Source organism: Chamaea fasciata, unplaced genomic scaffold (assembly GCF_029207755.1).
Source record: "Chamaea fasciata isolate MVZ Bird 193981 ecotype frontalis unplaced genomic scaffold, bChaFas1.0.hap1 SCAF_4, whole genome shotgun sequence".
Lineage (NCBI taxonomy): Eukaryota > Metazoa > Chordata > Aves > Passeriformes > Sylviidae > Chamaea > Chamaea fasciata.
The window spans coordinates 69,713,214-69,727,784 of NW_027094089.1; the positions used below are offsets into that span (position 1 = coordinate 69,713,214).

The 14,571-nt window shown below is 41.7% G+C and overlaps 1 protein-coding gene across 7 annotated transcripts in view; it reads right to left on the reverse strand.

Annotated features, from left to right (window-relative positions):
* Positions 1-14,571, reverse strand: part of CAST (calpastatin) — a 51,598-nt gene that overhangs the window by 23,907 nt on the left and 13,120 nt on the right. For 3 of the 7 annotated variants that reach the window (XM_066181897.1, XM_066181895.1, XM_066181896.1), the window contains exon 4: positions 812-871. In XM_066181897.1, coding sequence (XP_066037994.1) covers positions 812-871 — 60 coding nt within the window. Of the gene's footprint in view, positions 1-811; positions 872-10,529; positions 10,601-11,853; positions 12,810-14,571 lie in introns of those variants that run through there. The other 4 variants (XM_066181900.1, XM_066181898.1, XM_066181899.1 and 1 more) reach the window with 4 other exon arrangements.

Consider the following 14,571-nt stretch of genomic DNA (forward strand, 5'->3'; position numbering starts at 1 on the left):
AACATGCTGTAGGTGCTCAAAAGCTGCCTAGCAGGGCCTCCAGCAGTGCCATTTACCTGCAGAGCTGGCTCTGCCTGCACCAGAGCACCTACAGGGACCTCTCCCACCCTCACCCTTCCACGTACCCCTTTACTGGCATTTACACAGGGTGCAGGCAGCCTGATCCTTCACCACCACACAAGTCCCTGCTGGCCTGCTCTGGCATCCAACTTTTGTTGGTTTTGCTGTTATGATAGTGGAAAATGGAAGAGGTGGGGGGAGAAGCATTAATCATTTGTTTAAACAACACACATAACTCCTGTTAGGCAAGGTGAGGGTGATGACTCTCTCTTAATAAGCAATGGACAGGACTGATGACACAGCCCTGACACTGAGAAAGCCCCAGTCATAAAACAAGACAAAACAAGCATGAAGGGGAAAGGCAGGGGAGCTGCCTTTCAGAGAAACACAGGAGATTAATGAGAAGATGCAACTGTACATAGAGAGAGAGCTGAAGATCATCCTGGGGTTGTTGAGTATGTGAAAAATCATCACCAGGTAAATAACCCTGCAGTTACACGGGGGGGAGCTATACACATGTCAAAAAACGTGACACAGCTAAAAGTAAACAAATAATTTTCTTTTTATTGCTGTTGCAAAAACCTCCAGTTGCTTTGAATAGCACTTTTTTAGATTTTTTTTTTTTTCCGGGGGAAACTAAGCTATAGCTAAGAAATAAGGGTAAAGTTACTCAGTATCAAAGTGTTAAAAAGGAAATTCCATGGCTTCATATATGTGCCATGCAAGCATGGTTTTCTTCTGAAATTCTTACCCTAGTTTCGGATGGCTTCATAATTTGTGGTTTTGCTGCATCAGCAGAAGGAGACTCCTTCTAGGAGAAAAAAAAAACAAAACAACAAAACACAACCCAATATTTATTTTGTAATAAATACTTGAATCAAGCAAGTAGGAAGAATGTGAATTCACTTGTTATCTAGATGAAAGTTAAGAATAAATTATTTCTGACAATTAGAGTTATTATTTCAGATCTTTTGCCTGGCCTGTATTTCTACAATACATACATGTAGAATTTTGACAGTTTGATGATGCCCACAGACCTTCTTTAAACATTATTTTTTCTCCTCTGACATATACTGACAAAAAATTTTCCATCAAGTACCAAGATATACTCAAATCCTGTTCTGACACTGAAGCACATATACTTACTTTGCAGGATCCATCGACATTTCTTTTTTAATTTTTTAAACAGAAGTTTAGCCTTTGGATTTACTAGTTTGTTACAGAAAATATTTAACACCAAAGTATCAAACTCAAACATGCTGAGCTAAAAAGGAGTAGTTCATATGTAAGCAACACGTGTCCCTCCCAGCATTCCTATATATCATCTGACCCTTTTGGAACTCCACAAAGGACATTCATTGTATTTTCTCCTGGCTTCAGGGATGTCAATCCAAAACCACTGTGCTGTGTTTCTGTTGTGGCTGCATCAAATTTCAAAGCCCAGAACATTCCAGTTGTCTCATCAATACTTTATAAAGAAGTAATACTCCACTATTCCTGCTTCTTGCTCCTCTGCTTAAAGGTGTATTTTGGCATACACTCAAAGCTGTATTCTATGATTCTGTGATCTGCCATGTCTGTCACATTAACACATTCATAGGTCATTTAAATTTACAGCACAGTTTATCAACTTTTTACTTTTTCTCTTCTCTTCTCTTCCATTTTTACATTGTCTCTGTTCACCACTCTACTTGGAAGTACAAAACCACACACACACAGTTTGAATGAACAGAAGCCATATTACTACTCTGTATCCCAGAGTGGCTTCTTACTTCCACAAGGAAAAATTAAAAATTTCCCTACCCTTTTGCAGCACAAGCATTTCTCAGCAATAAGAGAAAAGCCTTACAGAATTTAAAATGCACACTATGGTGATGACAGTATGGTCTCCCCACTGGCTTAGTTGGTGTCTCACACACCTCAGTGAGAGGTTCAACTGTTCTAAATACATATTATAGAGAATCTGCAGTTGTCACACTGCAGAAAAGTAAACAAGTAATAAATATCTGCTTCCATATATCTACAGATTGACTACTTAATAGATAGGAGCTTTTGCATGGTGAAGACACACATAGGAATGTACAGACCCTCCTACATTAGGGCAGAGAACAAAAGTTTTTAATAACCTTTTAACACATTTCCACTACCACCATCAGGTAACCTGCTGGCAACACATTTTTTTTAATTTGCTCTTTAACAGTTTTTTGTCTCCTTTTCTTTCTTCTGCAAGAAATTAATCTGAATTCCTTCTGCATGACTAACAAGTAGGTATCTGTTCTACACCTTCATATTAGTCACCATAGTCCCTGTCTGTTTAATAAAAAAACCTTTTATCTGAGCCCTTCTCCCTTCCAGCCCTCAGAAAACTCCTACCAAGCCACTGTCTTAAAATGCACTGAAAAATTCTTTTTTTCCTATGCCCCAGCATAGCAGCACCACCACAACCAGCAGAAATGAGTGAAAACCCCCCAAAATCCCAGCTGCTTCTTCCTGCCCTGTCCAGCTAGAGGGCAGTGACCAGCAGAAGCAAAAAGGTGAAGAATGGGGGTACTCATGGAGGAAGAAGGAGCAGTTTGAAAACACCTCAATGTCTGGCTGCTGACCAGTGGCTGTGGAGGACACCAAGCCATGCTCCCTGGGGACACTCAGGATTAACTCAGGAGAAGAAAGCCCTGAGGAGCCAGAGGAGAAAAGCAGGACAGGTGGGAAGAGCAGAGGGACCACCACAGAGTGCCTTGCTTTACTTCCCACACTTCCTGCTCAAGTTCCACAATAAAGAGCCCCAGTTTTCCACTCTCTCTCCAAAAAGAGCCATTCCAGGGAAGAAGCGGGTCCTTGCTCTCCCAGCCCTTCAGCCAGCAGGATTTGCAGCCAGACTGACAACACCAAGAGGCTGCTGAGCCCCAACCCCTCTGGCTGGTGCAGTCACCACCGTACCACCCTGTGACCACCAGCCTGGCTCCAGGATCAACCTCTTACCGCATGCTGCTCTGCTGCTCCTGCTCCCAGGACCCTGCTTTGCCACCAGCTGTGCCCAGATGTTTCTGACACAGCTCCACAGAGGGACTGCAGAAGGCGTGAAGCAACACAGGGACGTGTGTCAGGTGTGGAGGTAAATACTGAAGTGCTGCCTGGCAACTTGGCAACAAAAATGTCCTGACGCAGAGCTGCCCCGTGTGGCTGTGGCACACCCAGCTCGCACCCCGGCATGGTCAACCTGAACACTCCCTCGCAGGAAGGCTGGGCTGTCAAACAGCAAGGGTTTAACCAGACCGGGAGGCTGGGGCAGGGAAAGGCAGGAGATGCTGCAAATGGAGAGTGGGGCATCCTCTGGGCTCTTAGGGATCCCTGGAGGGCAGAGCAGGAGGGAAGAACCAGCACCATCAGTGCTGGTTCCTCTTTTCTGGGAGCTGCACCCCCACAGGTCCTGCCTGAAACCAGGCATGGGTTCTGAAAGCTGCTGTGCCAGCCCTGGTGTCCTACGAGTGAGGTGCAGGAAGGATCCCAGCCTGGGGGATGGCTAAAACAGCTCTTGTGTGAGCTGGGAGGCAAATACACGGCAACTAGGACCACTGCTAGCCCACCAGGAGCTGCTCCCTGCCTAAGACTCCTGAGACCACCACATCAGGCACTTGACATACAGGGGAGATGTTGTTACAGGACAGCCCTGATTAAGCAAAGACTGATCCCTGTTAATTACCCCACCCTGCCAGCAGAGCTGCTGGGTGACCTGCAATGTGCGGATCAGTCTTTGCACAGGAGCTGACCAAAGGACCTCAGGAGCTCCTGAGTTAGAGGATGGCTTTCCAGGGAGGGCAGATGAAGAGATCTGAGATCCAATTTAACAGAATTAAGAGAAGGAATATGCTTGGAAACTAATTTGTCAAGTTAGTAGGTTAGTATTCATGCTATGGTTGAAAGAGAATTGCCACAGAAGCCAAGTGAGTTAGCAAAATAAAACAAAATAATAAAAATTTGGTTATCTGGTCTCACCATGAATATCACAGAAATCTGCATGAAAAATAAGGAGAAGAAGGAGAAGAAGAAAATAATGATAATACAGGAGAAGAAGAAAATAATGGTGACAACATCAAAATAAAAAAAAAATTGAACAGCTCAGAGGACTGGATACAGATGCCCTCTGCAAAAATAAAACAACAAGCAAAAAATCCATGAGTGCTCTCCGTTTCACAGAACTAAAAATCACTGAAACTACTCCATGTGTAGCGAGAGCTAACGTCAACTAAAATTAAAAATTCTGGAAATGCATGAGGAAGATTCATCAGGCTGAGGAAGGTCATTGCCCAGCCTCAGAAAGGGGCAAAATTCACCAGGCGGAGACCTTCAAAACCAGAAGAGATGCTGTAAGCATTTACCAAGCAACCCATACAGAAATGTTGAGATGACAAGAGGATAAATAAGAATTAACAAGAATAAAGCAACAAACTCCTGAGGACATACTGTCAGTGCAACTTTTCACTTTACCTGAGGTGACATTTTCTTGAATAAAATGGGTAAATTGGTCTGTAACAGTGGGTTACAATCTTGCTTTCAGACAGCTAAATGAAACAGAGCTCCTGATCTCTGACACTGGTGGTAGGTTGAAGGCAGCAACACAAAAACCCAAAACACCACCAAATCCTTCTAGACAAGCAGCAATACTGACAAAAGCATGCAAAGGCCATAGTGTCACCGACTGAGATTCTCCTACAAAAACAAACAAGGGAAAAGGAATCTGGGGAAAAGGAATCTGTTGCTGTGACAAGATAAATATAAATGCAAAATATAACTTCCAACCTCTAAAAGTATGTATGAGGTACCTAGTGGCAGGAAAAGGCCAGTCAGCACCTGATGCTTTGTACTCCGGTCAGGGCCCCAAGGACATGGGAAACAAAAAAGAAAGAGACTTAGTCTTCATTAAAGAATCTTTCAGGTCTGTGCTCAAAGATCTTCCTTCCGGAGAGAAGAGTCACTCTGAGGCAACGGCTACCTGGACAAATCAGGCACCTCCAGCTCTAGCAGCCTTTGGGAGAGCTTGCATAAACATTTTTAGAGCAATCTAGCTGAACTCAGACTAGAAGAGAGGACTGAAGAGCTACCCAAATTCTCCTTCGGTATGACTGGGCTGGGACTGCTTCTCAGGCTTAGAGCTCACAACAGCTATAATTTTACAATTACTAATTCACAGGGTGTGTAATGCAAGGGAAAACCTAATCTACCTGACTAGAGTGGCTGCTTCTTTCCATGAATGGTCCTGATACTGAGCTTCAATTAATGGCACTTGTAAGATGTGGGCAGCAAAAGCTCTTCAGACAACCATTGTGTCAAATAATGGGTTATTTCGATGAAGTGTGGAATACCACTTGAGCTGTTAAGAGGTTAAACCTCTTACTTGCATTGATGGTTTGTGGCAAGGGCTGTGCAGCCCCTCTCATGCCTGGACACACACACAGGCGGCAGAAGGTGGGACAGGGATAGCACCAAGGGGGTGTGTGTGCACACGTACAAATAAATACAAAAATCTATAAATGCGTGTATTTAAAGCGACACTGCATCTCAGACGTGCAGTGACTTAAAACGGGAAAAAAAGATTAAGCATTAACTCTTTATATATCTTTTATTGTTACACTATCTATAGTAGCTGAGTTAAAAAATTACAACTTAGAGTGCTCCTGTGTCATTTTCCATCCCAAGTAATTTTGGAAATATCCTACTATTTTGCAACTGCTGCTCTTATATGCAGTTCTGCTATTATATTTCTAAGAAAAACAACAGGTTTTTAAGAGAAAGATAAAAACACCTACGACAACCAGGAAAACAATATTCTTCTCGAGATTTCAAGCTCTCAGTTAATTTTGTGGAGGCTTAATATTAAGAACCCAATGAAATGGAAGAGCAGGATACAGGTTTCTAGTTAGTACCTGTGTATTACTCAGACACTAGTGTAGTTGTGCTGTCCTATTGCGATGGGTTTCTTTGTAGAAGTGATGACAACCATTTCCAAATGGTTTATGCTGCAATTTCTGATGGCTGACTTTGTCCACGTGTAAGTGCCCTTTCATTTCTAAAGTCCACTGTCATCACTGAAACCCATCAACACTGCAGGTTACAAAAAAAAGCCTCCTGCTCCTGCCACCCACTGAGGGCAGGTGGGGGGAAAAAAAATCCTTGGACGACAGTTCCAGTTACTTTATGTACCTCTATTCTAACTCAATATAAAACTCTTTCCAAAGTTGTTATTTTAGCTGGCTTTTAAATTCATGCTACTGTAGTTCAATTCATCAATATACCTGGTTTTAAATACCTACCTTTGGGGAAAACAAACAAACAAACAAACAAACAAACCAACAACCACCACGTAGAAACCCTGTCTCTAGAGATGTTTCCTTGTGCTTTTAGCTCTCATAAACTCAGCTGCTGTGAATATAACCGAAAAATATCGACGATCTATTACTATCATTATAGTTCAAATTTCTCCAGCTACTATTGTGGAAAAGAATAGCCCTAAAATTTCATTATTCTGCCATTTTCTCACCACGCAGAACAAGCATTTGCAACAATTATTATTAATCTGTACCCAGAAGCAAGATCAACCACCATTCAGAGATGGTAAAAGACACAGAGGAAATACAGCCATTTCCACATGAAATAAAAACATGACTTTTTTTTTAAGGAACTGGTTTGAACCAGGACACTGAGGTGCTCATTATCTTGTAAAGACTCTTTTACAGCCTCAGGTGCTGCTAAATTGATTGATGGTCATGGAACATTGACCAGACAACTTCCATTACACAGATTCACGGGTTCCTTCTACTCTGAATACTAGAATAAAATTTCTGCCATTCTGGCACAGAGATGAAATTCTTCAATACTTCACTACAGAATTTCATGCATCAGCTAAAGCTGGTTAACCACACTACTCAAATTTAATGCAACAGGTTTTTAAGCAGTGTTTTTAGACACAACCTACTTGCATTTAAATTTGTTCACACTGAACAAAATGTTATCAAGCAAATCAGTAAGATCAGTATTTTATTTACCACAGTGTAGAACAAGGCTTCACACCGTGTAGAAACTGCCAAACCACCTTTAGGTGAGATGTCTGTTTTAAGGTGTCAGGATTGCAGCAAGCTAATTCAGGCCCAAGGCTTAATACTGGCATGTTTTTCTTTATTTTAGCAACTGTTAAGACTCTGAAACAGCTTTATGCTGGAACAAAACACAACTGAGGCCAGTGAATGACATTTCACTTTAAGTAATTTTTGTACTATTTGACTCTTCCTTTAACTTCCAACACCTCAGTTTATGCTCACTTATATGCAGGAAGTTAGGACTTTCAAAAAATTTGTAAGTATCTCATAGCAGATGGCAAGAAGCACCATGCCTGTTTGCTTCTTTTGGGAGCAGAGGGAAAGAGTTTGCTAGTGGATCACAGGTCATGCACAGTAACTATACAGCAAGAACTTTATATACTCACAGTTCAATTTGTGGCCATTACATTGAGGAATTACTTAGACTCCTTAGTAATCAGTTTGGCTTACTGCTTTAAAGGCTTTACTATATACAAAGGCAATTTCTATTTAAAGTCCTTCCATGATACTGGAAATTATCTGGAAACTAAGTCAGTATATTCCAAGCAGGGTAACAGACTTCATCTGCTGCCTTCATGTTCTGTGTGTCTGCAAACAGACCACTTCAGTATCTCAGGTTGCACAATCCTTGTTTCTTTTAAATTAATCAGCAATCAGCTTTAAACTCCCCATTCTTATTTCTCCTTAAACACACTCTTCAATTACGTCCTCCTGGAAACTTCCTGTTTCAGTGACAATAAATTCTACAAGCTGGCACACACTGAAATTTCACTTTCATTCAGTCATATTCAGATATTAGAAGCAGTGCCCCAGTCCTGTCAAGCCTCTTCTGAGGTTCCCACTCTGCACAAGAGAGGATTACAGTAATGTATGAGCTGGTCGCTGCAGATGAGCTCCCCTGTTTTTGTGGTCAAAAATCCTGAACACAAAAATCCTCTTTTCAGTTTTGCCTCACGTGAGCATTTAGCATTTGGCTGCAACTTCTCCAGCCAATCGTTTCCATTTTATGCATGCTGTTTCAAACACCAGAACATTCCACAGTTATCTGCAGCAGCAAAACGCAGGTTGACAAATAAACACCAGGAAAACAGGAGATTAGGCACCAGCCACATGCCATGCTGCACTGCTGAGCTCAGCTAGGATTTGTGTCATTTGGTCTGCAGTGTCACGCAACACTATGCTTTGCAGAGCTGGGATGCAAAGGGGAATTACAAACCGAACCAGGAAGTCACAGACAGAGACAGGAGTCACTAACAGAACCAGTGTTCTCTAAAGGAGGGCTGAAAAAGACACTAAAGTTACAGAAAGTTACAACTTCATCTTGAGGCTAAAGGTCTCTGAGGTTATGAACTCGATTACTTCTACTGTGACAATCAAGCCAGGCAATATCCAATGTGAGAGCAGCACTCAGAACAGGAAATTTGTTTTTCAGCCCCAGAATGCAGAGAAATGGAAAGAAATAATTATTCATGAATAGCTGTATGGACCGACACACATAGCTACCAAAATGAATGGGGAACACAAGACAATAAATAAAAAACACCAAGTCAAGGAATCTTAATAAAACTTGGCTGTCAAAATATCATCTCAGGGCAACGCTGCATAACCAGGGGTAGTGGTGGTGTGTCACTGGGCTTTGTTCTTCAATCATTTTAGAAAATTTCAACACTGTTTTATTATCCCCTCTTAAAAAGAGGCATATTGGGGCACTTCTTCCTTCAGCATTGGCTTCAATTCAAAATCACTTCAGAAGGCCCTTCAGCATGCTCTGGAGGAATAACTGTATTGTGGTCCAGTTAAAAAAAATGAAATCTCCACTTTGGTGACATTTTATCCAGCCTCACAGCAGTTTTCTCTCCCAGGGATCAAAAATGTTCGTTTTAAAGTTGGTCCAGCACTTGTGCTGAGCATGACATAAAGGCAAGCACAGACCTGACTTCTCCCACGACATCATCAGGGTTTCTGAGCTTTAAGGAGCTCCCAAAGGGTGCTGAAGGCCACCACCCTTCCTCTCTCCCTGAGATGTTTTCCCTTTGGCAGGAGAGACTCTGAACAAAGCCCCGAAGTGTTAATGAGCACAAGCATCTTCCTCTCAGGGAAACAAATGGCAGAAATGGTGACAGTGGAGAGGCTGGAGACCAACTCAGTGGAACAGTTCCTTTGCTTTCTGGAGATAGAGGTTTCTCCTCTGCTTTCACACCCAGTCTTCCAAGAGCCACCGCGGCAGCACAGCCTTGCCCAGAATTCAAACTGGGAGTGTCCCCCACACGTGCAAAGCTCTATGACCAGAGCCAGGAGGAAAAACTGGTCATGGAGCTCATTTCTGCAACTCCAAGATCAGAAACAGAATTGTCTGCAAGCTCTACATACCCTATGTATCTAATCACTCAAATGAAACAAAAAAACCCCCAAACCCCAAAAAAACCCAAAACCCCAAACCAAAAAAAGCACTGTTATATAAAAGACTGAGTGCAACAAATGCTGGTCTACAAAAGAGAATGTCTAGTGCAGAAGAAGGTATTATATATTATTTTATATAAATCTAAAAAATACAACATTGTGGAAACTAGTTACCAAAAAAAAAAAAATCAAGAACTCAGCAGAGGTGTCTGCAATGTTTAAAAATTCTGGGCTATTTCATGCACTACTTTAACTTTCTTCAAAGGAGAGACAATATTACCAACAATAATTAAACACTGGCATAATTTAAGCCATGCCTACCCACCTACTGCAGAAACAATATAATTTATTGAAAAGTACTATTTTTTCATTTGTTTTAGCATCTTTTAGATCATACATTTTTAAGTGCAATAAACTACTGATACCTGAGCACAGTTCAAACAAGAAGCTGCTCTTGCAGTTCACCACACCCTGACTATGCAATACTCTGTACAGGCATATAGGCTCTGCATTAATATGCCAAAAAAAAAATCACACAGGTCTTGGAAGCCAGAACAGCGTGGGCTGTGAGCAAGCAAAAAATACCAACCCCGCCCCAAAACAAAAAAATACAGAAAAACTTAAGACACGACTTTCAAAGCTTGCTCTTCCTTGTCCCCGTCTTCTCCAAACTGCCGTGTCACGTGGTGTCTGAAAAGGCTGTTTCCAGTATATTAAAATAAATTCCAAAGCTTATTAACGACGCATCGCTCTGGAGTGCCTCAAGCCTGCTGACAGGGGAGTCACGCCAGAAAGCCCTGGCTGGAGCTGGCAGCTTGTGTTATTGCAGCCCACAAAATTCCCAGAAAAGGGCGAGAAAGGGGACAAAACACCACCAAAAAAAAAAAAAAAAAAAAAAAAAAAAAAAGAAAAAGAAAAAAAAGAAGAGGAACTACAACATAAACACAAACAAGCCCTACGCAGAGGCAGCTAACTCACTCGGCAAACGTGCGGCTCCTGTTTCCTCCAGGGACACCGGGACACGGCCGCTCCTCAACCCGGCGCTGGGCTGCGGCTTCCGGGAGCTGCCGGCCAAGCCAAGCCCTGGGCAAGCCCGAGTGCTGAGCCACACAGTCCCCACCCAGCAGCGCAGGGAGGGCACCCAGACCAGCAGGTTCGGGCTCCCACAGTGAGCAAACCCCTCCTGCTCTTTCTGGGGTCGCTTTTGGAGCTGGCCAGACCAGGGTGCCCCAGCAGGGACAGCTGTCACTGAGCTGTCACTGAAAGTCACGCAGCAAAGCAGGGGGTGAAGCCAAATTCAGCAACCAAAAAAGCAGTGTTTGCCTTCTACCTTTTGATTTCTCAGCACTGGTGCAAGAGAAGGAACCCGTCCATTTCCCCCCAGCAGAGCAATAGCCCTATTACAAGTTTACAGTCTCTAAATTTGGACTGATTACCCAGACTCTCTGAGTACGTGGATGTTACTAATTGAAAGTAATTGAGATGGTTTAGGCCACTTTAGCCCTAAACTTGACTGACTAGGGCTATTTTTAAGCATAACAAATCCAAATAATCTGTATTAGTTTAGAAATTAACAGGTGCTTCTTGAAATACCAATAGTGATCTGCTCTTGAATTTCCTTTTGCCATTGAATCCAATTTTCAGTATCTGTAGTAGCATGGGAGAGTCTGGTTTTTTTTAAAGAAAAAGCCCTTGTGCCACTAACAAAACCTTCAGCCACTTTTTCCTAATAGCCTCTGTATTGCCTTTTATACTGAGCAAATAATAAGAAATAAGTCAGCCCTGGAAGGGAATTAGAAAAGGATAAATAACTGCAGACTGATGAATACCTCATTTCTGAGTGAAATACAGAATTTTTTCATTAAAGGATTGTGCTATTTTGACCACTGCACAGGTCTACAAGTTGCGAATCCTGTATCTTTATACAAAGCCAGCTCTTCCATGCACCAGGCACCTTCTGTACTCCAGCAGCTTCCAATTTCTGATGTTTACGTCTATTTCAAGCATGTCACTACCACCAAGAAACCCAGCACTGCTCTCCACACAGGCACAGCCCTCCTGATTTTCATGAGCTGCCAACAGCTCTGAGGGCAGCTTCCAGGAAGAGCCTTATGATTTGCCACAATCCTGCTGCAGAACACTTATAAATTGTGTCTGTGTCATGACACACACCTACCCCAGACAGAACATGGAAATGAAGTCCTCAGATAACTTGAATTGTTATTTTTCTGAATAATCTCAAATTCTAAAGATAGTCTTTCCAAAATTCACAATATAACTGGGAATGTAAGAATGAACTTACGTATTTCTGTGGACATTCCCAAACAATCCTGTGACTTTGGAGGCCTTCTACTCAAAAATTCTTTCCTTCACAATAATGTACCTCTGCAAAACTCACAAAATGACAGTTAATAATGTGTGTAGCAGAAAAAAACACTGACAGTAGGTTTAATTTTTGATGATTAACTAGATAAATTTGCCTGCTGCAAGAACAGTAGGGATTTCACTCAAAGATACTTAGCAACCGCTCTTCTTTTTCCATGTAACACAAAGACTGCCACTTCTCTAAGCCATAGCAGCCACCCAGAAAAAGAAAATAATTACTCATTAGGAGCAATGAAAAAAACCTGCTACACCAAAAGCATCAAAACTTCATCTGTTATCAACAGAAATACCACATAAGAACACAAAGATCCAGGAAGGGTGGCTGGATCCAGCTGTGTTCAAGTATTTGTGCCTTCTATTAATAGACACGATTGAACACTGAGGTGGAAATTGGCTTTTCTGATGGCTGTGGAACTGGCAAAATCTTCATTGAAGGCTGTAAAAAGAAAACACAGCAGCACTGGCAGGAGACCTTTTGCAGACGAAGGGGGTTAGTTCAGTTTTTCCTCCCCACTGCTGCCTGCTAATCCTGGCAGTCATGGCCTGGTTTGTGCACCTTGGCAGTCAGTGTGTACATGGAAGAGGCTGCCCTTGGGCAACCCAGTAAACATTCCTGATGATGACAGCCTTACCTGAACTTCCCTTTTCACTCTATTTATCTGACAAGACAGGTGCTCACTGAAAACCCCCCTGGTACAAACCGATATCGAACAGGACTCCCCCATCAAAGAGGAAAGAAAGGTTTGTCACAGAAACAAAGCAGTCAGAACACCTGCTTCAGCGAAGCCTCCCTAAATTATTCATTTAGATTTGAGTCACACAAAAATTGGGCACATCCAGGTTGCTGACTGAGCCTTCTGAGTGCCGTTCATGCAGAGGAGGAGGCAAGAGAGGCAGCATTTCTTGCACCCCCACAGGGACACTTAGGCAGCCAACTAACACTGCTCTAAGTACACATGGAGCAGAGGCAGTGAGTAAACACTGGATGCAATTCCAGGAACTCAGCAGTGATACAACAGAAAGCACAGGTGTAAAATTAAGGGACAGAGGGCATTTCTGAGGAACAGTGCAACAAAAACAAAGCCAGGAAGCTGAGTCCTCTTCCTTGGACAATCAGACTGCCCACATGCCTGGGCAAGACATAATGACAATCCTTCACCACACGGAAGCTCCTGCAGCTGAAAGACAGAAACCCCAGAAGAAACAAGCCATCAGTTACTACTGCTTACTAGCTGAAGGAAAATTTACTCAGGCCTGATGTGAAGGCAGCAAAGCCCCTCTTGGCTCTTCAGTTTAATTAATATTACCACAAGGTAGAAATAGATTAAAAAAAAAAAAAAAAAAGTGAACTGGAGCAACTTAACTATACCACCTCCCTTGCCCTGGTAAGGATTTAGGAATTTATCTAGGATAAGTAATGACAAGTACTACTGACCAACAGAATTATTAAAGCTACATTAGGGGGAAATAAATAATAGAAGAAACAGCAGTCCCAAACTGTCCAAAAACTGTTGGAATATTTCTGATTGCACTAAAAGATTTGATCAGGTTTTACAGGAAAACAGAAAGGGCTGTCTTGCCTTTTCAAGAAATACTTTAATTCCTGTAAAATTCCCATTAAAAAACAAAAAGCAAGCAAAGAAACAAAAAAACCCAAAAAACCCCTACACACAAAAAAACCCCAAAACACTGCAAATTTTTTTTTGTTTTCAGTACATATTTTTAGAGACATAAATAAAGGCAGAAAAGAAAACAGACAGACAAATGGCTTGAAAAAAGGTATGGGTGGCACAAATGACAATAAATCTCTGAGTTTTCCTCTATTTTAAATAACACTAGAGGATCACAGGAGATTGTTGAGAGTAAAAGTTACAATTAACAGAAGATTTAGCCTAGAAAGGCAGAAATGGCTGAGTAGGAACTTAAAAGGCTGAACTTAAATTACCTTTTGATTAAAAGTCAGTATTAGATAGTATGAGGTGAGTATTTTCATAGTACGTAATCATTATCAGTAAGTACACTGGAACGTCACAGAAACTGGAGAAACACCAAGTACTGCAAAAATACATAATCTAATATACAGCAATTCCTGGCAATTCCATTGCATTATTTTCATGACACTACCTTCCAGTTCTTAGGCTTAATAGCATGTATGAACTGTGCCTTCCACACTTAAAAGTTTTTACTACTTATCGTAGAAAGAACATACACAGAAAAAAAATTTTAAAATACTTAGAATTTGTTAGTCAGCAAATTAGATAAAAGCATTCCTGGGACTATGCAGCTGGTGACATCCAGGTTGACTAGGAGGAAAAATCCTTGGCAAAGAGCAAGGAATAGAAAGGAAAAAAAATATTAGAAAATGCTGGGCTATCTTTAGTGATAGACAGAAACACTGAAAGAAAGGGACAACAGAATTTATATCTTTGTCTACTCCTTTACTGAGTAAAAAAGAAAAATAAATTACTTAGGAAGCATGAAGATATCTTTAGGTGTATTATTTTACAAAAGAACTGATTAAGAAAATAAAAAATCCCATTCAAAAGCAGAAACACTTCCTGCTGTTAAGATCTTTCAAACAATAGGCTCTCTCCGGACATGGAACTCTGTGGTGGGTCTGTGGACCCTTCTCAGC